We start from the raw sequence: 26,810 nt of genomic DNA, 5'->3' as shown, positions 1-26,810 counted from the left end.
TAACAAAAAAGGAAATTACGAAAGTGATACTGTATCAAGTGAGAAATCAGAAAATGAGTACTCCGATTTAAGCAAAGAGCACAATTGGCGAAACAAAAATGAGACAAAAGCAGTTAAAAGGACATACCTCCAACCGCGACCTGATTTTGTAAGAGTTTGCAAAAGAAAAAAAGTTGATATAGTTATGTTACAAAATGGAAATCTTTGCGAATCATTAAAAGATGGAAAAGATAGACTAATCGTTATAAACACATGTGGATTTGATAGTATTGTTCAGCTGTTTGCTGCTGCATGCATACATGAAGAATTTTATGATATTCTAATAAACGCTACATCTAACATATTCCAATTTATTAAAAATTTTATTCATAAAGGTCCAATCAAATCAATTTATAGACAACGCGCAACAATATTACGCAGTATCGAATATTTCGTTAGCAAAAATGAGTTTGATGTCATTACTATAAATGCGCTTTCAAATGTTTCCAATTTATGCGAATATCTTTTCAAAGAAGAGCCAAGTTGTACTTTACAAAAGGAATGTACTAAATGTAAAAAAGTAATAACTAGGAACGTGATCCTTATAAATCTCGATTTTCAAATAATTCAATCACGTGGATACGTCGCTGTTGCCCAGGCTATTCAAGATTATATAACTCATAATCATAAAAAATGTAAAGAATGTGGCGAAAACGTAGAAATAAGGAAAAACTATCATTCGCACTTACTTATTGAATGCATTGGAGACGAAGACAGCAAAGTAGCGTTAAAAATTTTTCCGAAAATGCTCATGCTTCATAATTCAACATTTTCTTTGACTGGTGTTATACATTATAACGGAGGACGCAATAAAAATTCCGCTGGACATTACACGGCTTATGCTCTGTATACTGACAAATGGATGCTTTTCGATGATTTATTGAAAAAATGTAGATCTGTTAATGAAGACACCATCATAAATCCAGCAGTTTGTTTATATACAAAAATAAATTAAAAACTAAAATTGTAAAACTTTTAAAAATTACAAGTTTGTAGGCGAGAGAAAAATAAAATAAATGCTCTCACCGTAATGTTCGTTAACTGGGCGTGTTAATAATATAATTAACTTTATTGTATCCCAGTTGCGGAACCACGCCGTTTATCTAAATCAGTGGTGGGCATATCCCCAAATCTTCGAGAAGATTCCATGTCGCGGTTTCTACGCTTACAGCTCGGCCAGCCTGACAACTTGATCGTCCTCGATCAATCACACATACAGACGTGTGTCACATTGACAATCGTCAGTCAATAAAACTAAATATTACAAAACATACATCAGGAAACTTAAAAATACATAATGAGTAACAATCATCATCTTAAACGTATAGTTGACCTACGGAACGCAAATACTATAAAAAACGCATAGTTACATATAACCGTGCCTGGTCGCGAAGCCGCACGTCAGGAATGCCATTGGCATGGTCAAATATTCCGCTCGAGAATGAAACCATCTCGAGGCGTTCCCTTTTAATTTAGTTCCAATTAACAGTTTGACTGCCTCGTTGTCCAAACAATAGGTTCGTCGTAGCATTTCCACCTGTGTTTTTCAGTTTAAGAAGGATTCTTCGGCTCCAGAAAATTCGCCAAGAAGGTGACTAATCATATTGATGTTCGGATTTAAATTTAACCTTTGGTTATCGTCAACAACCGTCAGGGCCGTATTACCAAGGGCCCTCTCCCGTTGCATTGTGAGGACGACGGGAAGGTTTTTCCACATGTCGGCACTATAATTCGTTAAGCGAGTAATTAATTCAGTCTTAGTTCCGCTGGTGCTTAAATTAAAACCATTTAGAATTTCCTTCAATTCACTCACCGTGTACTCGCTAGGCTCCTTCGTCGCCATGATGGAAACCGTTGCAGTCGTTACACGAACAAAACAAGTTCAAAATCACAATAGAACACAATAAAACCATAAAAGTCACAATAACGAGTGCTTGACCAACAACGTCCAAAACTCAAAGTCACAAATGTTAATAAAATGTCAAATTTAAACGCGAACACGGTAACCTGAAAATAACACGTGGTCGAACGTAAACACGTAATAGTCCTTTATCCCACTTCTGAGGTTGTAGGCGAGGGAAAAATAAAATAAATGCTCTCACCGTAATGTTCATTAACTGGGCGTTTTAATAATATAATTAACTTTATTATATCACAGTCGCGAAACCACGCCGTTTATCTAAATCGGTTGTCTCAGTCTAATCTCGTTTTAATCTGCGACTAATCTCTGTCTCTAGTCCGCGGACCGTTACCTATATATGCCTATTGCCTATTTCGGTGGTGGGGATATCCCCGAATCTTCGAGAAGATTCCATATCGCGGTTTCTACGCTTACAAGTTATATACAAAAAAAATGTAAAAGAGGATAATAATGTAAATAATATATATAATAACCTTATTTCATTTGACATTATACATTAATTTCACCTTCATTTACATAATTTATACTTTTAAAGTAATGTAAATAAATAGATACAAAAAGATCAAAAAAGTAAAAAAAATAAAAAGTAAAGAAAAACAAGAAACCGATTCAATGACTTCCAGCACGTCGCAGTGGAACAGTGCATATGCACAAAACAAGCACATAAAGAAGAAATATCTTCTAAATGATTAATATCAGGTAAGTCAATTGATTACATATATTACAAATTATACAATATTATGTCTCTCAGATGATTGCAAATGCATATTTTGGATGGAAAACTGTAGCGCGACGCATCGCGAACAAGAGTAAAGTGCCATTCATATCGATGTTCCGGAGGAATTGAAAGTTGTGCTAGGTTGTGCTAATCTAGCACAACTCAAATATACAATATTATGTCCCTCAGATGATTGCAAATGCATATTTTGGATGGAAAACTGTAGCGCGACGCATCGCGAACAAGAGTAAAGTGCCATTTATATCGATGTTCCGGAGGAATTGAAAGTTGTGCTAGGTTGTGCTAATCTAGCACAACTCAAATATACAATATTGTATTTATCAGACAAAGCATACGGATAATAATATTAAATATGTTCCAACTTACTAGAAATGTCTTTTTTATCGTAAGATTTTTTTAATCATTTTTTGAGAGCGGTGTTTTAGCACAATGTTAGCACAACTTAGCACAACTTAGCACAATTGGAAAAATTGAAATACATGGAAAGTGGGGGGCTGGCCTAAAAAATGGTTTTTTTCATTTTTTCATCGTATTTTTCATATTACGATTTTAATATTCGAGCACAATGTAGCACAAACCTAGCACAAGTCAGCACAATTGTCAAATTTTAATTATTTTACAAGTGGGGGGCTAACTTCTAATAGGCAAGAACACTCACAAAAGATTCAGCGCCTTTTCGACTCTTGACCGTGGCAGGTAACAAAGTTAGGAAACTCCTTGACTGTAATAAAGGCATGTTGAAGGTAACGGGCTAGAAGTTAGAAATGCAAAAACTCGAGAACTGATGTGGACAATAGATGGAAAATTAAAGTGAAAATCGCGGAGTCTTTATGGCTTCATGAGTTTATGGCTGCCACGGCGAGGTACCGACGTCCCGGCAGTGACGGTTGTAAAAAAGGGCACGGCGAGACTGGGTCTTATGGCTAGTTGGTAGTGACGTGGAAATTAAATCTATGGCAGGCCTAAACACAGCCATTCGAACCACTGTGGAACGGTTTGACGAATCGTGACACGTGCTCGGTAGTGTCGCGTGCCCGATGATTGGCTAAGACGCGCGAGCTAGACGAAGATCCTTCATCCCCTTTCTTTGGTGTTCCTCTTTCTTTCTATTTCGTCGCCATGATAGTTCCAACGGTTTTCTAGAAACTACGCAGTATTTCCTTTATATGTATAACTTCTAAATGCGGCTATTGATTTAGTTGATTATTAGATGATGAACTATTATTATTAAATGATACTATTGATTTGATTGAAATACAGAATCAGTTTGAAATTAAAATATATAATTTAATAGATGAAACCGTCATCCGCATATTTTTCCCTTAACAGGATCAAAATTATTTACTTTCCTGATTTATAACAAAGATCTTATCAGTGTAAAAGCGGACGATGCATTTACGATAATCGGAATGCCAATTATGCATTCATTTACAATCTATTCGCATAATAAAACCGAAGCTGGTTTATTAAATAATGAGTCAAGATTGATCCGGTATAAAAAGTGATGATTTATTTTTGTATTAAACAAGGGAAAAAGCCCAAAGGCATAAAAAACCCTTGATTTTGTTATTTGAAAAAGGGAAAAAGCCCGAAGGCGTAAAAAACCCTTGAATTTGAATTATGTGTTTTGTATGTGAGTGTGTCGCGTGTGTTATGAATGATTTCGTGTACACGAGGTCGGGCGCCCATCAGCGATTGATTGATCGCGTGATAATGGTTTTTTCGGGAAACAGTTCCCGTTGGAGTCTCTCGTGCGAAAAGACGTCCAATTATGATGGTACGGAAACCAGGTTCCGTGGGAGTCTCTTGTGCAGAGAGACGTCCAGCCGTCGCACAGTGGTCCCAAATCGCAAAATCCTGGCCAAAACCTCGAAAATGAACTTTTAGTTGGGACTATTTTAATAGGTGGGTTGTGTACTCGAATAGTGTGTCTACAAGAAAACCAAGGAGTAAAGGTTTTATTACTTATACCTGGAAAATGGTGAGCGTTCAATTACCGCGTTCATTCGTCACGCAGTTTTCGTACAGTGAAGTGCGGTGTGCACGAGCATAGTGAAAAGTGAATAATTTTAAACAGACTTAATTAATTTGAATTCTACAAAATGGATGCTGTTCCTGGAAGTAAGTAGAATGTTTATTTGTACTAGTATATTTAAAATAGTTAACGATAACGCTGTATAATAAGGAAATGTATTACAAATAATAAAAGGTAAAACTTCACGCGCGAATGTTAAAGATGTAAACTAAAAGTTGCATATTACGCAATATTACGCTAAAATTCTTGTTCAGGCTTGTAGTTGATACTTTTATCTTACAGTATTTGCAAAAATTAGCTGCCACTAACTGCCACCCGGATCGTATGGCTATTTTTTATAATGCAGGGTAGGCGCGTTACTGTATGTATGGTTTTGTATGGACTTATTATTAGACTTAAAGAATTTTCTTTCAACTAATGCATAAATTAGGGTCTTCTACGCGTACACATGCTCATTATATAGGATCCACCATTTTGTTTTTTACAATTTTGATTTTTGATTTGTAATCATCGACCTCGAAAACCCCTAGGTACGAATTTTTATTTAAATTGAAGAACACATTCATATTTTGGCCAGGATTTTGCGATTTGGGACCACTGTGCGTCGTATCGTGAGAGACGTTAAGTGATGTTTTTTCGTCGTGAGAGACGTTAAGTGATATTTTGTCGTTGACGACAAGATCTTAGGCGGTCTGATAAGGTATTATTAAAAATTTGCGTAATCACAATGAAAGGAAACTGTTTAACCCCGAATACGCGGTATAAAAGTATAACTGTTTGACCGGTCGCGACCGAGATCCGTTGACGACTGATTTTTTTGAACGCGATACATTTTCGTCTCCTCACACTTCTCGACGTTATCTTATTCTCCGAAGAGAACACCTCGGTGGTCCCTAGCGGGCACGTTTTATAAACTGTCTGATTTTTTAACGAACGCTCGAACATTTATGGTGATAATCATTTCTTCTGACTTTATTTCCTAACCAAACTACATCTTTATGAATTTTAACTTTCATCATATAATATGCAAGATTTTTTCGGTGGGAACTACAAGTTTCATGCTGAAACCTACCTGGATATACCTTCCGCCATTAATGGAAACAAGGTATCTTGTATTCCATATTTTTCTCTAATGTTAGGATAACAATTATCAAATATTGCGTTCATTATTTTAAATACAAATGAAAATTCTGGAGATGGAGTAGATAAATGTCCCATTACTTCGCCACCACTTGTTTCATAGGCTCGGAAAAATGTTAATATTTGTCTACAGTAAAACCTGGATAAATGCAACGAAAGAATGCTTGGATAAGTGCAACATCGCTATCCCCTCCACTTGGGGGGATCTCCCTAAGCCGAACCGAGCCGCTCGGCGAGGAAACCGTGTAATATGATCCGACCGTAATATCGATGTGACTAATACTAATTGAACGATAAAACTTTTTTATTTTTAACTTTTTCTTAATTAAACTTCTACTAACGCATTTGTGAGATTTTTCTGATTAAAATGACACCAAACACGATATAGTTTGAATTATATTTATAAACAATAGTAATCGAATAAACAACATAGAATTGACACCACGACTGAATATAAGTGATGTTGGCTGAATACAAAAGATGTGTACGGACACAGAATCGGCATGTCGGCTGAATACAAAACATGTGTACCGACACAGAGTCGGCATGTCGGCTGAATAGAAAACATGTGTACAGACGCAGAATCGACACCTCGCTTGGATAAATGCAACATTAAATACCCAGAATCGACACCTCGCTTGGATAAATGCAACATTAAATGCCCAGAATCGACACCTTGCTTGGATAAATGCAACATTAAATGCCCAGAATCGCCACCGTGCTTGGATAAATGAAACCTTTGAAACCAGAGCCAACACCGCGACTGGTTTTGATGTCGATCTCTGTTGCTTTTTGCCAACCTTTAACATCAATTTTAGCAAGTAATTATAATTGAAACTATATCGTGTTTGGTACCATTGTAATCAGAAAAATTTCACCGATGCGTTAGTAAAAGTTTCAATAAAAAAAAGTCAAAAATAAAAAAGTTTTATACTTCAATTAGCATTAGTCACACCGATACGTTTCGGCTCTTTCCTTTGATCATCGGACCTCTCTCTTTCCACCACTGTCTGTCTCTTTCTACGTTCACGCTTGGCTGGTCGTCGCGTGTAATCCGAGATTCGACACCTCGCTTGGATAAATGCAACCACTGGGTCCCAATGTTGGGTGCATTTATCCAGGTTTTACTGTATACTGTACAGTTTCATAGCGTTCACTAATTAACGAGATCGAACATTGTTCACAACCAGAATTAGTAACGCATTTCATGACTACAAATCTTGCAAAATATTCAACGGTAGAGGCTTCTAATGTTTCGTCATTACTACATGATGTGTCAATAGTAATTTGTTGAACGTCAATAGAAGTTTCCTGCTCGTTCTCTCTTGCAAAACATAACGTACTTGTTGGCATTAATTGAACATTAGATGCTACAGCGTGTTCAAAATGCGCAAGTAAACTGTCATTTTCATGGTCCAAACAATTTGCAGATTGAGCAGGTTTTGATAAATTTATTACAATATTTTTTTGCAATGACAAACGAAAAGCTTATGGTACGACACCATATGTACGGATCATTAAAAATAAATTTTCAAGTGGATCTTGATTCACCCTGGATGTCATAAAAAATTTAGTTTCGTCGCATTTCAGATTTGTCCATAATTGCAAAATTGATTTAATAGAAATTTCCAAGCCTTCAAAACATGGTGGTATTTTTAGACCATTATTTGTAATAGTACGCCACTTGGAACAATCTGTTAATAATTTTCTTAAATTATTTTCCGCAGTTAATCGAATTTCTGATAATGCGCAATTATTTGGATTGGGATCATTGCAACTTCTGCTGTTTAAAAAATCAAAAGTAGTATTAAACATTGTAAAAAATTCAGAGGTATGCATCACCGTTTGAGTTTTAATTCCTTTTACTGTTCCTGCGGTTAAAAGAGCTACCGAGACTCTGCGACTAAATACTTGCAAAGCTAAACGGCATTTCATTTTCTCAAAATTATTTGGATTTACATGTTTTTCTGATAATTTACAAGCAGCTCTCATTGCTTTATCATCCTCTAACTGCCATAATAAACGTACGTCATTCCACGATGCAATTCTATTACTATCATAAAAAATATCATATTTTAAAAGTTGATTCCTAATGGATTTATAAATGTGCGGTATATCAAAAATAGTATATATTTTTTGATTTCCATGTATGAAATAAGGACGATCAACAGAAATTCTATTTTTAATTGTACTTTGATTATTACTTCCTTGATCACAAACAACATTGAAGGTAGGGTATATCGGAGATGAAGTACTTTAACAAAGTTTATAAAACCTTTGTTATTTACAATACTAAAAGGCTGGAAATCAGCAGCAATCATAAACATTAAAGCACTATCAATATCTTTTTTTCTCTTCGATTCTTTGTCATATAATATGGTTTTTTTAAACAATGGACTTACTGATTTCATGCTAGATCTTGGTGAATTGCTACTGCTGTTTCCTGTGTATAGAGATGAGACAAATAATTTTAATTATAATGATTTGTATCGATAAAAAGTAATTGTATGTTAGTTTAGGTTTAGGTATGAAAAGTCAATTAATTTGAACTAACATACAAAAAGACGTTAAAACTAAAATGAAGAATTAACATATTACCAACTGATTTTAGTAGTGGATCTAATAAAATAATTTTTAACAAAAAAAACATCCGACTTCGAAATGCACTAAAAAGTATAAAATAATTTCTATTTCATTTATACCAGTATTCCAGAGCTATTAATAATATCTACTTAATCGTTAAATAGGATACCAAATACATTTCAAAGTTTTCGGAGGCGGCGTAAAATTAAAAACTTTTCCTCTACTAGGAATATCCTAACTCAGGCATTGGCAACGTATGATAAATGACCCATTTGATAATTTCAAGTCAACAATATTCAACGGGAATCAACATACACATTGCGAAATAACTATACTGCAGTTCACGAGTGACCGCACTTAACTCGCGCAGCTCAGTAGGTCTAGGGTGATTTTTAAAAGCGTGTGCGATTCCCCTTTACAGCTTGCTTTTTATTTTGCGTTCACATCATTTTATTTTCGGAAAATAATAGAAATTTCATTGTATCGTGATACTTTACAATGTCATCACCGGTTATCAGTTATCGTACGTCATATATTTCTGCCCACCATTTATATGTTCGCAAAGTATAATAAGAAGCAAGTTGTAGAGGGGAATAACACACGTTATTAAAAATCTCTCTAGATCTAGTGACCTGCACAAGTTAAGTATGATCTCTCGTGAACTGCAGTATAGTGCATGTATATCAGGAATGCTGCCAATTTCTGATACAATCGTTACAATTACAAACATTTTCAGCCGGACCTCTAACGTTCCGCTTTTTGTCTTACGACTTATTAATTACCAAGTTTGCCATACCGCAATCAAATCGTTATTGGCAGCATCGTTTGTTCGGGTATTTTTAATTTTGCGCCGCCTCCGAAAACTTTGAAATGTATTTGGTATCCTATTTAACGATTAACACGTTGAGTGCGGGGCCGATTTCGCTAGACTTTCCGCTCAGCCGGCAGCGCTCGGCTCGGTGTCGCCCAAGCGCGTGAGCACTTGATGCCGAGAATCCATGCCGCTTAAGGGGGTAGACACGGGTAATGCAGCGAGGTGACATTACCGGCAAAAATGGGCCTAAAAAGGGGTCCGGGACTTTTCGCTTTTCGTCCTTATATGAGAGTATTTGAGGCTGGGTGAGGGCTCATTCGAAAGAGGAAGGTTCAATGCAGCACGCTCTGGTCATGATTGAACGATATTTTGTTAATATCTAATAATATGAGTGTCCAAAGTAGAAGAAAAATCGAGAAAATACATCCGCAGAATCAAAGGTATTTTTAGGTCACTAAAACAGTTTTGTGACTCAAACGATGACCAGAGCGTGCTGCATTGAACCTTTCTCTTTCGAATGAGCCCTCACCCAGCCTCAAATACTTTCATATAAGGACGAAAAGCGAAAAGTCGCGATTGCATTCTCACAGACGAGTTTCGCCATTATCTGGATACTACAGAGCAAGTCACGTGACAAATTTAGTTCAGCTAGTGGTTAGGAGATGGCGCCTACTCAGGAGGACTGCCAACGTGGAATCATAGGAAAACCGAAGTGTTTGCTTGATACATATGTCACAGTAAAAGCGTGATGCAGGCAATGTACATATCCATTTTCGTAAGATTATAGGTTAGGTTATATGTATGTAGGGACGGCTTATTTTAAAGGTCATCGGTTATTTCAAATCACTGTTGAATTTATATTGTAATTTTATGGCAATATTATTTAAAATAAAAAAAGAGAGATTACAACTTTTTTACTAATGCTGGTAATATTGATTTGCTAATATCATATTTTCAAAGTGTAGAAGTTACACAAAATATTTCAAATTATTCCTCTTATTATTATTCTTTTTTATTCTACCGACTATTGTATAAAACATATAGTGAACTTATATGTATGTATATAAATATGCGTCTGTCATGTATGTTTATTAAAAGTAAAAAGTTTAAAATCAAAAGAAGGGTGGGCTGACGAATGATAAAAAACACTTCATTCTTTATTTCATTTTATTTACTTCATATTCTTATAAAAATATATATATATATATCATTTAAAAAAGAATAACTGTTTTGCACCCCTTCTTCCTCTTTCACCTATTCCTCCTCGTCCTCTTCCTCCTCTTCCCGCCCTTGATCCTCCTCCATACAAGGATTCTCGATGCTTTTTTTTTAATTCTTTTATCTGTAATACGAGAAATAAATATAAATCTTATGTTAATTATAATTCATAACTTTTATTGAAACAGTATACTCATGCAAATAGTGACCTACACTAATCGATCGTAGGTGATACATACTCAAATTTTGTCGACTCACGTGCAATTATACTGTTCAGGCATTATCGCAGTACGATAAACTACATGGCAAAATTTATATATTCGTTACAGTGTACAGAATTAAAACATTAGGATCATAATTGTGCAACTATATTAGATATCAACATGTCTCAAGCCCTGTTTCATTCGGAACAACTGAAATTTATATGAACACCAGAAGTGTAATAGTCGTATATATATGATTATAACCAAAATTGATCTCTGTGTTTTAACTTGCTAAACTGGAAAAAGTCAATGGATCTTGCCAAGTAGTTTATGATATTACTATAATGCCTAGACGTTTGCACATTTTCATAAAAATATAACAAATGTGTGAATCCAGTATGATCGTTTTGCGTGAGACCGCCTACGTATCTACGTACCTCTTTTTTGTATTGCGCTACCAGCTCTTTTAGGAAAGTGCAGTTCCCGCAGTTTGCCGAGCGAGAACTGATCACTGACCGGGACGGAGTTCGTCTTCCCGACGATGATTGTTGAGACCGGCTCCGGTCCCGTCGGGGAGACCTCGACGGGTCCCGGGACGGATTCCGTCTTCCCGAAGCTGATTTTTGGGACCGGCTCCGGTCCCGTTGGGGAGACCTCGACGGGTCCCGGGACGGATTCCGTCTTCCCGAAGCTGATTTTTGGGACCGGCTCCGGTCCCGTTGGGGAGACCTCGACGGGTCCCCTGACGTACTCCGCCTTCCCAACGATGCTGCTCTGGACCCACTCTCATCACGCGAGGGAGTTTGTGGTTTTGCACTCGCGGCTTCTTTGGTACTCATCTAAAAACGAGTAGAAGAAACAGTAAAAGATTTGCATGTAATTTGAAAGTGCAGTAGAAAAGTACACGTTTATGAAGTTTGTACATTCTGGTACAATATAGGCTTATTTTAATCAAAATTTTGCACACTGAGGGAATCTGTACATTTCTAAATGCTGCAATTTCTACTTTTGAGGTTCAGAAATTGTTTAATTTTCATCACTTGTCTTCAGTTTGAACTAAAGGAAACCTATATTATACCTGAATGTATACACCTTTTATACACATCGCGGCTAAATTATAACATAACTTTCTTATTCCACGTGAAAAGAAATACACGAATCTAAGCGTTCGAAATACACGTACACTCTAAACATCACAGTTGATAATAGATTTTGCACAAAAAATTACATAAATACTATGACGGTAATGAAACTTTATCCGGAATATGTCTAAATACACTTTTGGGTTCAAAGTAAAATGTAGAAGCGTGTCAGTTATTATGAAAGTGGCGTCAGTTCAAATTACCAAAAAAAATCTAACTTTACATTTGTTAGGTATCATGTTGATAAAATACGTAATAAATTCGCTAAATCAACAATATGTATCCATGCCCCAACTTATGATACGATAAAACACAAAATAATTTTTAACAAAAAATACAACCCACTTCAAAATGCACTAAAAAAGTATGAAACAAATAAATGAAATGTAATAAACGGAAAATTTTGAATTCGACCACTTTCATATTACCGGCACATATAGCGAAAAAGACAGGGGTAGTAAGCGTGAAGGTACTTACGATGTTGACTTCTTGACAGTCACTGTTTTTCTGACGATCCAGCCCTTGCTGTCCTCAAGGGTGGACAGGGCCCAAATTCCCTTTCTCACTCACTCCATATTTTGTATTTCACTTGCACCAAGGACAGAGGGATACGTCAGCGGCCCGCGTGAAAATTCGGATGCGCAAACATTTAAAAACGTGCATACTTGCGGGGTGTTCCTTCGCCGTTAGGCAAGTGGGAAAGGATAACTGTACAATGAAATATGAATTCTTCCCTAATAAAGTCGTTGATACGTGAAAAGTATACGCACAGGATAATTGCAACAGTTATTTTCAGCACACAAAACTCGGTATGAATCACTCAATAAAAATTACAAAATCAAATAACTATTGCAATTTATCAAACGTTGTTGTAGGTGGACGATTTTCACTGTGAGGTTCATTTCGGGCATGATTCTATTTGCAATGCCATATCTGCATTATTATTCCACAGAATCTTCTGTTTTTACATTATGTGGTTATTTATGTAGAATAATTTAATATGCGCAATCGTTGTATTTTTTTTCTATTTATTGTTTTATTTACGCTAATATACGCCCCATTGTGGGTGGACGATTTTCACTGTGAGTGCCTGTATCTGTCCTTTTCCCATTATCTTTCGTTCAGCCACTCAAGATCTGCATCTACTGCAGTGACAACGAAAGCTGATCAGTTTTTCGTCGTTCGCACTACGATTCAGACGCAGAAGGAAATCGAGATTTTATATATGGAACATTCATAATTTGTGAATTGTTCCATTTCTGTGTAATTTCTAATGCTACTGGCGATAAGTGTGTGCGATGTGCGATAATTCCATTGGTATGGAACCAACAAAAGAAAGTGAGGATGCAAGAAATAGTCGTTATTTGAAGAGTGATGAGAAAAGGAAGCAGCCTATGTTGTGTGTAAAACGTTTATCCAAAAATAAGAAGTGGCGACAAAGGTAAGTTATGTTTTACGTACACATAATCTATGCTATGCGTACCGCAACACATGTCATTACTTCAGCACTATTGCTTCAGTCATTGTTTTCCCATTTCTACGTTCATCATTTTTATTTAATTAATTAATAATGCAATTTATACTGTGTTTTGACTAACTTTTATGTCAAAAATCTGAGTAGTACGTCCCTACAACTTTTGTACCGATGAAACGAAATGTACAAATTTTCAATTTCATTATATGTTATACATTTGTGAATACTTATTTCTCTTTTCTTCTTTACACATATTTAGACAATACTAATGTAGCATTTTGTTTTCATTTGAAAAACGGCATAAAATTTATTTCAAACTCTATACGTTTTGCGTCAGGATTGGTTGCTATCCGCTGGCCACTTATCCGCTGTTTAGAAATAAGGATCGGGGGAACGTAAAGGCTCCGTTCACAACTGCGTATACAAGACTCCAAGAAAAACTCAATTACAAATGAATATTATTGATGTATTAGCTTAGATTATATATTTAAATTCGACTATCGTAAGGCGTATGACATTCACTAGTTCATGATATTTACTAATTGAATTATAACAGACATTTCGTGCAGTCTCGCATATGCAGTTGTGTTTGGAACCTTTATTCTCGCTCTACTACCCGCTGGCTTTATTTCTCGGCTGCTACGGCCCTCGTTGTATCCTTCTCTTTTACGATCCATTGACAGCGACAAAGTAACTGCGAGGATCGAAGAATACTGTTCGCTGAACCTACGTCGTACAAATTAGATTTCGAACCGAGAGACGATGATAAAATTTACTAGATAGCTGTAACACTGTCCCCTTTTTAATCTTTTATTATTTACGAATTATTGCAACAAGTGAAAATTGTTTAATATATTTCTGTTTGATAATAGTACGTTTTTTTATGAATGAGGTACTAGAAGCGATGTCAAGGTCAAGTCAGTTTTTTGTAAGAATACCGCGCGACGAATTATATAGCTATACATATCCCACAATCCTATTTACAATTTGAATATTTTCCAATTTCGAAGTATATTTTTTTATTGAGGTGTCACAGGATGGTATTTCAATTTGTCGCTATTGTCCTGAATCCGGGGAAATGAAAGTTCAAATTCCCGTAACTGTTTTATAACATTTATTATTACTCAGTTCCGTATATACTTTGGATAGTTCGCGGATGCTCGCTCGGAGGTCTGGGATATCCCCACCGATGTGTACGGTTGACTTCGTCTAAAATAAATAAACGTAACCCAGATCTTGATCACATTGAATGGGAAAAAAAGGAACGTGCATGTCGTCGTAGAACGTTCGATCCCATTTCGTAGCAATATCGATCGTCAAATCTTTCATGCATTCCTGCGTACCAGAAATATTTATCCGGACGTAAGAAAAGTAATTATATTTTTTATCCGACTTCGAAAAGGAGGAGGATGCTCAATTCGATCAGTATATTTTTTTTTTTTTCTATACTACATCATATTTCCTAAACATGTTTCATAAAAATATTGTTTCACTAACAAAATACTATAGTGTCATCATAATATTGTCCGAAACGTTCCCATGACCTCCTAAACACGTGTACGAAACTGACTAGTCAATTGTGAATACTTCGAAAAACTGCTTAGAAAATGTTTCTAACAATTGAATAGGTCTGCTTTCTGTCACCGGCGCGGTCAAGCAGGGTTTACTTCGGGAAAGGCGAACACGTGTTTATCGGACCCCTTCGTTTCTTCATTAGTTTACAACTTGCCATAAAATGAAATACCACCCTGCAGCCCCTCGTTGAAGAGATATTCTAAAACAAGGTTTCCCAAACTTTTTCTGCAATCGAACACTTCGCAAACCTGGACTTTTTCAAGGATTGAAAAGAAATCTTTTCCGAGCGGTCAACTGCACGTGTGCTTGTAAAGGCATACAGCCGTGAATCGCAGCAGAGACATGCCTGCTTGTGTCTGCGTCAGCTTGCGAGTAGCGGAGACGATTGTGCAGATATGTATGTGTGAAAAGAAAACTGGTCAATAATAGACTGCCTCGATTCTATCCCAGTACGCGATTCTATCCCCGTACGCTGCCTCGATTAGCGGCTGTCACATAAAAGACGAGATGAACTCGCTCGAGAAACGTGTCCTGTATTAGCGTTCGTATTTTGTTTCTCTGTATAAATTACAAATCGCATTCAATCCTGAGCAAAATGCAGTAATTGAGATTTTACTGTATGTTCTTTTACTATGCCTGCTTTTCTTTTCTACTGCATGTTTTTCTTATTATTATGTACAGTAAAAGCACAATAAATGCAAGGGTGATTTGCGATCCACACATTGCAGCCAAGGTGTCGATTCTATGTTTACGTGCGCTTCCAGCCAAGCGTGAACGTAGAAAGGGACAGACAGTAAAGGAGAGAGAGAGGTCAAAGAATTCAAAGCGAAGAGCCGAAACATATCGGTGTGACTAATCCTAATTCATTTATAAAACTTTTTTATTTTTGACTATTTTAAAATAAAATTTTTACTAGCGCATTGTTGAGATTTTTCAGATTAAAATGATACCAAACACGATATAGCTTGAATTGTAATTACTTGCTAAAATTGATGTAAAAAGTTGGCGAAAAGCCAGAGAGATCGAATCAAAACATTGCGCATATCCAAGCGAGGCGAGGTGTCGATTCTACGTCCGCACACATCGTTTATATGCAGCCGAGGTGTCGATTCGATGTTCTTTATTCTATTATTATTGCTTATTTATTTTATTATTATTCTATTATTATTGTTAGCTCGTAGATTACTTTAATTTTCAATAAGAAAAAACTGTCCGGTTTGAAATCCCGGCTTTTCCTTACATCATAAAGCACCTAATTTGCACTCAATAGTTCCGCAGCATATTTGGAATAAATAAATAAATAAATATAATTGAAACTATATCGTGTTCGGTATCGTTTTAATCAGAAAAATCTCACCAATGCGCTAGTAAAAATTGTATTTAAAAAAAGTCAAAAATAAAAAAGTTGTATAATTAAATTAGTATTAGTCACACCGATACGTTTCGGCTCCTCGCTTTCAATTCTTTGACCTCTCTCTCTCTCTCCTCTACTGTCTGTCCCTTTCTACGTTCACGCTTGGCTGGCGTCGCGGGGAACCCGCTTCGACATTTCGATTCTATAAACGAAATACTTGGGTCCCAATTTCTGTTGCATATACAGTAAAACCTGGATAAATGCAACCAACATTGGGACCCAGTGGTTGCATTTATCCAAGCGAGGTGTCGAATCTCGGATTACACGCGACGACCAGCCAAGCGTGAACGTAGAAAGAGACAGACAGTGGTGGAAAGAGAGAGGTCCGATGATCAAAGGAAAGAGCCGAAACGTATCGGTGTGACTAATACTAATTGAAGTATAAAACTTTTTTATTTTTGACTTTTTTTTATTGAAACTTTTACTAACGCATCGGTGAAATTTTTCTGATTACAATGGTACCAAACACGATATAGTTTCAATTATAATTACTTGCTAAAATTGATGTTAAAGGTTGGCGAAAAGCAACAGAGATCGACATCAAAACCAGTCGCGGTGTTGGCTCTGGTTTCAAAGGTTTCATTTATCCAAGCACGGTGGCGATTCTGGGCATTTAATGTTGCATTTATCCAAGCAAGGTGTCGATTCTGGGCATTTAATGTTGCATTTATCCAAGCGAGGTGTCGATTCTGGGTATTTAATGTTGCATTTATCCAAGCGAGGTGTCGATTCTGCGTCTGTACACATGTTTTCTATTCAGCCGACATGCCGACTCTGTGTCCGTACACATGTTTTCTATTCAGCCGACATGCCGATTCTGAGTCCGTACACATCTTTTGTATTCAGCCGATATCATTTATGTTCAGTTGTGGTGTCAATTCTATGTTGTTTATTCGATTACTATTGTTTATAAATATAATTCAAACTATATCGTGTTTGGTGTCATTTTAATCAGAAAAATCTCACAAATGCGTTAGTAGAAGTTTAATTAAGAAAAAGTTAAAAATAAAAAAGTTTTATCGTTCAATTAGTATTAGTCACATCGATATTACGGTCGGATCATATTACACGGTTTCCTCGCCGAGCGGCTCGGTTCGGCTTAGGGGGATCCCCCCAAGTGGAGGGGATAGCGATGTTGCACTTATCCAAGCATTCTTTCGTTGCATTTATCCAGGTTTTACTGTACATATCCCGGTTTTACTGTATCGTTCTCGAACCAAGATTTCAGCCCGAGAGAGAGGGAGAGAGAGAAAGAGAACGTGCGCGACTATGAAACTCTGAATGAGTGATCGCATGTATTTTCAAACAGAGCGAATGATAGATTCGATGAGGAAAGAGCGAGAGAGAATGAGTGGGAGAATGAGAGAGAAGCGCGTGTAGCAACCGGCAATTATAAAAGACAGAGCGATCAGATTTAGAGCGAGTGGCAAACCAAACAGTTCCCACAGTAGCAATTCTTGTAAAATCAAATCGTAATTAAAATTTATAACAAGAATCTGAATTTAGGTATAATTATTACTACAATATATATAATCCTTTCTCATTCTGGCATTAGCGATTCTGATGTGTTTCATTCGTGTGATTTTACGTTCATTCGGAAGCCAATTTACAATTAGTGCCAAAATGAGAGAACATGTTATATTCTCTCTTTTCAAGAAATAACATCGCTGCTCGGCCGATCACTTTATGGTTTGCCGCTACCTCCGATCTCTCACTCGTTTCTCGTGTTCTCTATCGTCCCGTTTCGGGAACAAAGTCAAACGGTACAGCATACCTGCTCCGAAATAAACAACTTTTCGATCCCGACCGAGTTGCTTATTTCGAGGCAATACTGTACTGATTACTCACATTTTCCTTGCAGGCAACAATTGAAAAAGGCAGCGTGCCTCGCGGTAAGTGAAGGTACGGTAAGTGAAGGTACCGCGGCGGAAGCAGGTACCTGTGCAGGTACCTCCGAAGAAGCTACATCTGCTGCGGATGATTTTCTTACGGAGGAAATATATGAAGAAAACATAGAAAATATTGAAGAAATGGAAAGTATCGAAGAAATTGTACAGGAAGGAGATTTCTATACAGAAGAAGATCAATTGAATACCACCGATGAAGACGAAGAAATAAATTGGGTGGTAGAGAAAGCCGAACCACCACAGCCAAAAGAACCAATTTCGGAAGGAATAGATTTTGCTGATTTTGCATATATATTCGAACAAATAAAAAATCTTGCAAATCATTCACCTATTGGCTGTGGCATTGAACATTTCGAAATAATTGGATGTCAAAAATATGGCTTAGAAAAAACGTATGATGTACAGTGCCGAATGTGCAATTACGTAGGACAAATTCCGTGTCTTCGAAAGAATGATGGCACTATGGATATTAACCATGCCGCTGTTTCTGCAACAAATATAATCAACTGGAGGAATTACTCTCTGGTGTGAACATGTCTTGCATGACAAGAAGGATATACGAGAAATGTCAGGATGACATAATCGATGGCTTCGAAGTGGCCGCACAACAAGAAATGGAAGAAGCTGGAAAAGAGGAACGAGAATTGGCTATTGCAAGAGGCGATGTGCTTGCAGGCTATAATATACCATGGATTCCAGTTGTCGCAGATGGCAGCTGGATGAAAAGATCGTACCGCGGAGGAGATTACAATTCTCTTTCTGGCGTAGGAGCCATCGTGGGATATCATATGAAAAAAGTGCTGTATATCAGCGTTAAAAATAAATTTTGTATGATTTGCCAAACAGCAGCAAAAAAAGAAAGAAGCAGCACGCGAACATCGCTGTTTCAAAAACTGGGGTCGTCAGCAAAGTTCAACCGGTATGGAAAGTGCTGCTATCGTCGAAGGATTCAAATGCAGCATAGAAATGCACGGACTAGTATATTCTATATTAGTTGCCGATGGCGATAGCAGCGTGTACAAGAAAATATTGGACAATGATCCATATAAAGAGTATATGGTGCATATACGAAAAATAGAATGCACCAATCACCTGCTACGGAATTTCAGTAGAAAAATAAACGACATCGTAGCAAAAGGCCGCTACAAGGAGCTAAGAGCTGTCGTAAAGGACAATGCTCTGCGGCTACGTACTGGAATAAAGAAAGCTGCAGAATACCGATTCAAAGAAAAAATCCAACTACTCGATCAAATAAAAAATTTGAAGGAGGACATGAAAAATGTACTGAGTCATGTTTTCGGTGAACACAAGGAGTGTCAGAAGTTAGCATATTTCTGCAACAAGTATTCTGACCCGAACAGAGTAAATTATGTTCCACGATTGAAGCAAGCTGGTATATATCAAAGCATAGAAGAAGCGATGCAGCCACTCTTCGCTCAAGCTGAAAGTTTATTGTACGCTTTGAATAATAATGCTGTAGAAAGCTTTAATAATATAATTGCCAAATTCATCGGAGGAAAAAGGATAAACTTTGGACGAGGAGGCTCGTATCATGGTAGAGTCTCCGCTGCTGTCGTCCAATTTAACAGTAAAGAGACCTTTAGCAAATTGAGTATGGCAATGAATAAAGAGCCGACAACCATCGTAAGAAAGATGGAAGAACGTCGGAAGCATGCAGCCGAAATGGCATCGAAATATAAAAAAGAAGCGAAAGCATCCTCCTTCAGAAATGAGAAACAATCGTACGACCAGGATTACGGCCCCAGTGCAGCAAAACCAGATATGGAAGAGACTGTATACTCTTCCGAGTATGAAAGGCATATGGGTATACTCCATGAGTGGCAGACGATGCGGCACACGATCGAAGCGGAAACTCGCGATCAAGCGAAAAGCGAAAAGTGGATAGCTTACAGGAGAAAATTATTAACCGCATCAAATTTCGGGAAGATATGCAGATTACGAAAAGTTACACCGCGGGCAAATACTGTGAAGAGTATTCTGTATCCGCAAATACCGAATATACGTTCCCTCGAATACGGAAGGGAGAACGAAGCAAACGCCTTGAGGCAATTAGAAGACGAATTAGGAATTCGTATTCGACCATGTGGTCTCTTCATCGATGCCAGTGTGCCTTACTTAGGTGCAACACCTGACGGCATCGTAGACGATGATACCATCGTCGAAGTAAAATGTCCGGAATCGGCGAAGGATTTATCGCCTGCTGAAGCTATAGAGCAACTTCCTGCAATACGACGTATTTTCCGGGGGATGAAATGAACAAAATTCATTATTACTATTATCAAGTGCAAGGACAGTTGCACATAACGAATAGACAATGCGCTCTATTCTGTTTATGGACGCCGAAAGGAATGAAAATTATAAAAGTGCCAAGAAATGATACATTCTGGGCAACAGAGATGGAGGAAAAACTGAGGAAGTTTTATGAGGACTGCATGTTGCCAGAAATCATAGATAGTAGATTCAATCGACACCAGCCGATTAGAGAACCACCGTATATAAAAACAGGAGGAGCATGTACAAGTACACAAGTACAGAGTGACTAATGCACCGACGAGTGCATTCAGCTCATATGGAGAGCTGTCAAAGAAAAAAGTGCAACCCGAAGTCACTAATGCACCGACGAGTGCATTCAGCTCATATGGAGAGCTGTCAAACAAGAAAATACAATTCAAAGTGACTAATGCACCGACGAGTGCATTCAGCTCATATGGAGAGCTGTCAAAGAAGAAAATACAATTCAAAGTGACTAATGCACCGACGAGTGCATTCAGCTCATATGGAGAGCTGTCAAAGAAACAACTGCAACCCGAAGTCACTAATGCACCGACGAGTGCATTCAGCTCATATGGAGAGCTGTCAAAGAAGAAAATACAATACAAAGTGACTAATGCACCGACCAGTGCATTCAGCTCATATGAACAGCTGTCAAACAAACAATTGCAATCCAAAGTCACTAATGCACCGACGAGTGCATTCAGCTCATATGGAGAGCTGTCGAATAATAGAAGTACAAAATAATGTAAGTACGTAAAAGAATGTAAGTATGAAAGTATTTGCAGAGTGAAGAGGACCGTCTATGACGGGGGTGGTGGTGGGTCTCTTCACACTCTCCTAATAATTGATACTTGCAGCTACTTTTCCTTACTTTTCACAGGAAGAGTACAATGTATGACAGCGTAAGTATCACATTTATACTTTTGGTATACAAGTAGTTGGATGAATTGGAAATGATCATGAATTTCATATATGAATTTATTTTAATTATTTTCAGTGACCAGTATCAATGGTGAAAATCCTGTTCTACGAAGGGAGGAAAGGAACCAGGTCTTCGCAATGCAAGCATAAAGATAAGTAAAACACATACATTTACAAATTTATTGCATGCAGATTGATTACAACTGATTCTAATTTTTCATCGTAGGTTCAATGAGAATATACTCTGTACACCATTGCAAGAAATATTGGTGAGAAATAGGAAAGTAATAGTGGATTCATCAGGAAGTGTAGGTACTAGTTTGTACATTAAAGTAGGATAAACTCAAAAGTAATTGTTATTAAACTTATTTATTTTTACAGATCAGACAAGGGTGTACAGCATGATAGTTGAAGATATTCGGTATCGTCTCAACCAAATTGTATAGATAATGTTTGTTCAATAATTACTGTCAATTATCTTATAAATGTACGCAGTTCATGTTCCACTGTAGTATTTTATTAATAAAAATTTTAATCCTTTTTTCTGTAAATATTCATTCACTGTTTATTTACTAATCTAACCCTAACCTAACCGTTTAGCATTTTTATATGGAAAAAGGTGTAACGTAAGGAACTTTATTTTTCTGGGATTTCCCATCTTTTATTTTTCCTTTTCACTTATAGTTCCTCACTCCAACGTAACATATTGTAGCATAAGCATATTTTAATTAATTAAAAGTATAATAAATTTTCTACACTTGCACTATCAACCAAACTTTGCGTTTAAATTTTGTCAAGTACAATGTGACAGCTGACTATTTCTTTTACATTCAGAATAGAATATAGAATTAGCCAAAAGCGCCCTCTCGTTTTCATCGGCCTGCCCTATATCTATGGGTATTACCATTTCGGTGCAGAAAAATCTGCTGTAATACCGACGTCCCGATTCGGTGACGTCACGTACTGGGTCTACCCCCTTAAACGAAAAATCGATTGCCGGTCCCCAGGGACCGGCGCCGGCTGAACGGAAAGTCCACTGCCGGTCCCTAGGGACCGGCGTAGCACTCAACGTGTTAAGTAGATATTATTAATAGCTGTGGAATACTGGTAGAAATGAAATAGAAATTATTTTATACTTTTTAGTGCATTTCGAAGTCGGATGTTTTTTTTGTTAAAAATTATTTTATTTCACACTTTTTAGTGGAATTAGAGAAACGAACAATATTTGTAGGATGCCGTAAGGTGGTATTTCGTTCTTAATGGTTAAATAAGGATCAAATACAGGTGGTTAATAATAATAAAAAAGCAGAACACCGAATACCATTTTTTTTTAATGACTTTAATTTTTTTATTATAGAACAATAAATAAATAAAATAATAATTAATAAAAACTAAGGTGAACAATATTTCTCTTACCCCCCCTACCCCCCTTCCCCCCCCCGGCACCCCCTCAGGCGCCGCGACCTGCCAGCCAAAAATACATTATTAGATATGTATTTTTAAAAAATATTATTATTATAAATATTTGCCCTTATTTTGAACAACAGAGATGTTCTGATAAAGGCAATATTGTATTCCTCTGTACGAGGCAATAATTCATAGTATAATAAAGAATAATCTGTAATACATACTTCGCGGTGGCTTCGCCTCCTTCTTCGCCTCCTTCGCCTCCTCCGCCTTCATATCTCCTGAGGGAGGGGCCCCTCCCTCGGTTGCTGACCTTGTTGCTGAGGGAGGAGCTCCTCCCTGAGCTGCTGCAACTGTTGTTGCTGCAGCTGTATCTGCCGTTGATGCTGTTCTTGCTGCTGCTGCAGCAGCAGCTGAATATCTCTAAACATTTGTTGATCTGAAAGAGAAAAAAAAAAAGATATATATGTATATACTGCAGGCATGTTTCTAAATTATGCACTATATACATTTTGCATAGCTTCTTTCAATTTTTTCTTGTACTCTTTTGCTATTATTAAAGTTGGAATAATACTTACAATTGTTCTCAGATTCTCCCATTTTTTATTATCGTTGCGTTTATTTATATTCTGAAACAAAAATATGTAGATGTGATATTTGCAAAAAAAGGTATAAGTAATAACAGTTACATTAATATTAATTAAGGGCACAGATTCCTTATGCCATGACCTGTATGCGTGCACTCACACAATCAACGGAAAGCATGCACGTATACGCCATGCGCGAGAGAGACATTCAATTTCGTAGAATCGATTTTTCGTCTTGATAATTGCGTAAATAAAATTTTCGCGAGTACAGCACACACGGGTAGACTTCGGTACAGGTCGGTCTGGTCCGCTTGAACACTAATAAACACCATACGTTGAGAAAAATCGTATTTTCGAAATTGTAAGATTGAGATAGACGCTGTTGTAAGCAAACAACATGGCTGTCGAATGCTGCGTTCGGCTTCATTATAGCCAATATTGGACGATTTAATGGTTTTTTCACCGATAGCACACCAGACCGACTTTCCTTAAACTAGCACAATAGCACTGAAATTCGATTTTTCACAATTTATCACTTCTGGAAGACGTAAAATCGATTCTACGATTTGCACGCATTAGACGTAAAATAGACATAAGAATAGTTCAATGATTTTCCGTCAGAGGCATTGATGGTATATTTGACCACGTTATCATCAGGGTCGATAAAAATACAAATCAGTCGATAAATGTAAATTCTAATTTGATACCACCAATGGCTACGCGAATATAGCCACAAGTAAGGCATCGTTGCCGCAACGTACTGTTCACATCTGTTACAATTCTAATCATCAGCACAATGAATCAGCTCGAGCCGAGAAAGAGGTCCGAGAATGAAACAATACATATATTAATGTGTGCAACCATACAACTTTTTTATTCATATTTATAATCATGTTTTTTTAACAATGCAATTAGAAATATGTATGCCAGAGAAATGAATTATAAAACTTGCAAAATTTCGCAATATTTTACGAAATAATACACATAACATACGCGACCATAAAACTTATAGGAATGAAAACTACAGGACATTAATAATTTCAAAAAGGTGATGACTAACTCTTACAGTAATTCTAAACGCGTCTATAAATAGAAAACAAATAATCGGCGGCCGATGCTCGCCGGTGACAGCTGATCGCGCGGACGGCGTAATGCGTACGAGTGCGAGTGAGAAAGCAAGATGACGATACCGATGGCGTTGCGAGATGGACTGTGTTTTCTCGCACGGAACGGCATCGGTTTTGTCTTTCTCGTCGCGAATATTCTCGCCCGCGGGTCCGTCCGTCGCGATTATTCGCCGGAGATCCGCTACGAAGGGAATAAAAAATAAACAGATGTGTAATAATGTCTAATTTTTATTCTTTATTTTTGTTGTTCAATTTATAAAATTAAAAACATGAGATCCTCCACGACGGCCCCCTCGTCGTCCGCGGCCCCTGCCGCCGCGATGGCCGTCTCTTCCTCCGTGGCCGCCTTGGTTGCCGGCATATATAAGTTTTTTAAACATTTTTTTAATCTGAAATATAATAATGAATTTATATATTCGATTATTTTGGATTGTGACATTATTAAAAAACAAAAAGTAATCGTAGAAATTCATTTGGTACTATTGTAAAAATGATTTTCGTTTCACGAAAATCTAATTATTCCACATTTATTCCATAGAAAAATTTTTACTTACTTTTGATGAAGACGCCTTTTCCTTATCTTCTTCTTTCATCTTTTCTTCTTTATTCTCTTTATCTCCTTCCTTCGCCTGTTCTTCTTCTCTTTTTTCTTGCACCTTGTTTTCTTTCACAATTTCCATCTGAAAATAAAGTATTTGATATATAAATAACGTAATATTAATGATATAATATTGTACTGGCCGATTATACGCACCTCCTGGTCTGACATCTTTGCTTTTGATTGTCTTTTGTCTTTGCTGCTGAAACCACCCGAATGTTGGTGGGGATCAGGACCGTGTTCACTGTTTTATAAAATAGACCCTTTCCTAATTTCTAATTTCTAATTTTACGGATTGAATTTTTATTTTCATGTTATATATTTTTTTAATAATTTAAAATCATAATATTATAAATGAATACAACTTGAAAAGTTCTTCGTTAATAAATATTGACGTTATTGTTGTTTATTTTTCGTAGTCCTCATAAACACTCCCCACCACGGTGCCCTATGTTTCTCCGTACTGCATTTTACGTTTTCGCGACAGTTGCATTCGAAGCAAGAAATAGATAACATCATTGAATTTATTTCAAAGCTTTGAAAGTGTGAAGTGATCAAAGTGATAGGTGAATATTGTTGTGTGATAGTGACAATGAGTGATAGTGAAAATGTTCTCACGATTGAAGTGATTGAAGATAGGAGAAATGAATGCGAACATCAATGTGTGATGGGAAATACAAGTCGGCGGCCAAAATTAACAGTTCATACGAGAAGATACTCGAAAAAAAGAGCATGCCGCAAAAGAAGGCGGCGGTTAGCTCTTCAGAATACGGCAAATTGTAAGGAAATTTTTGAAGAAACGACGAATGAATTGTTTGAAATTGAAGAAACAAACAATGCAGAAGATAGTGTAACGTCCCGAAATTATTCGCGAGCACGCTACTGCACCGACGCGTAGGGAGAGCGGTTCCCTATGAGAAGGCGACTCGTATTTATATATATATTATGTATTAATTATAAGAAGGGATTATAGGTTCGGGTGGCACGCGGTAAAGGAGTAAAATCCAACGCTAGATTCCTTTCTCAAAATGATATGTATGAGTGAGTGTTTATTCAAGAAATTAATATGTGGTGTCTTGTGTATAATATAAAAATAAAAAAAAAAAGTAGGTAAGTAATATAAAAGAATATTATTGAACGTAATTAAATATTGAATTTAAATAATGAATTTAAGTAATTAAATATTGAATTGAATTAATGTAACAAATGTTGCGCCCTGTGTTTGAAATACAAAAGAAAATAATGGTATTAGTAATGTACAATGAGTACGCCCTGGATTGAAAAATACAAAGAAATTAACAATCGTGTTTGTGCCTAAATTGGAATACAATAAAAGAAAATTTGATTATTACAAAAAAATAATTCAACCTAAAATAAAATACAGAGTAAATAAATTGATTAGTAAATGCGGTTCTAGATACGATTATAAAACTTGAATTTATAATTTAATATAATTTAATATAATTTAATACAATATAAATGATTCGAAAGAATTGTCGGGAAATTGGCCAAGATCCGTTCCGACGCTGTAGGAGTTGGCTCGTTCGGCCGCAGTTCGGTTTCTGGGCAACTTAGCCGTCAATGAACAGGCCGCATCCAAGGAGCTTCTGCTTTCGCTCGCTCGTTATACTTGGTAGCGAACTCTGCAAAACGGTATCGTCGCTCTAGAGC

At 36.8% G+C, this 26,810-nt stretch overlaps 1 protein-coding gene across 3 annotated transcripts in view; it reads left to right on the top strand.

The window, feature by feature from the left end:
• LOC114881703 overlaps positions 1-21,967 on the top strand; it is a 34,848-nt gene extending 12,881 nt beyond the window's left edge. Inside the window, exons 3-5 of one of the 3 annotated variants that reach the window (XM_046285713.1) lie at positions 18,159-21,401; positions 21,497-21,728; positions 21,802-21,967. In XM_046285713.1, the coding sequence (XP_046141669.1) occupies positions 19,126-20,481 (1,356 nt within the window). In that variant the 5' untranslated portion in view covers positions 18,159-19,125 and the 3' untranslated portion in view covers positions 20,482-21,401; positions 21,497-21,728; positions 21,802-21,967. Of the gene's footprint in view, positions 1-18,158; positions 21,733-21,801 lie in introns of all 3 variants that reach the window. The other 2 variants (XM_046285712.1, XM_046285714.1) reach the window with 2 other exon arrangements.
• The last annotated feature ends 4,843 nt before the right edge of the window (positions 21,968-26,810 follow it).

The sequence above is a fragment of the Osmia bicornis genome, chromosome 5, assembly GCF_907164935.1.
Source record: "Osmia bicornis bicornis chromosome 5, iOsmBic2.1, whole genome shotgun sequence".
Taxonomy (NCBI): Eukaryota; Metazoa; Arthropoda; class Insecta; order Hymenoptera; family Megachilidae; genus Osmia; species Osmia bicornis.
This window is presented reverse-complemented; position numbering and strand designations above follow the sequence as displayed.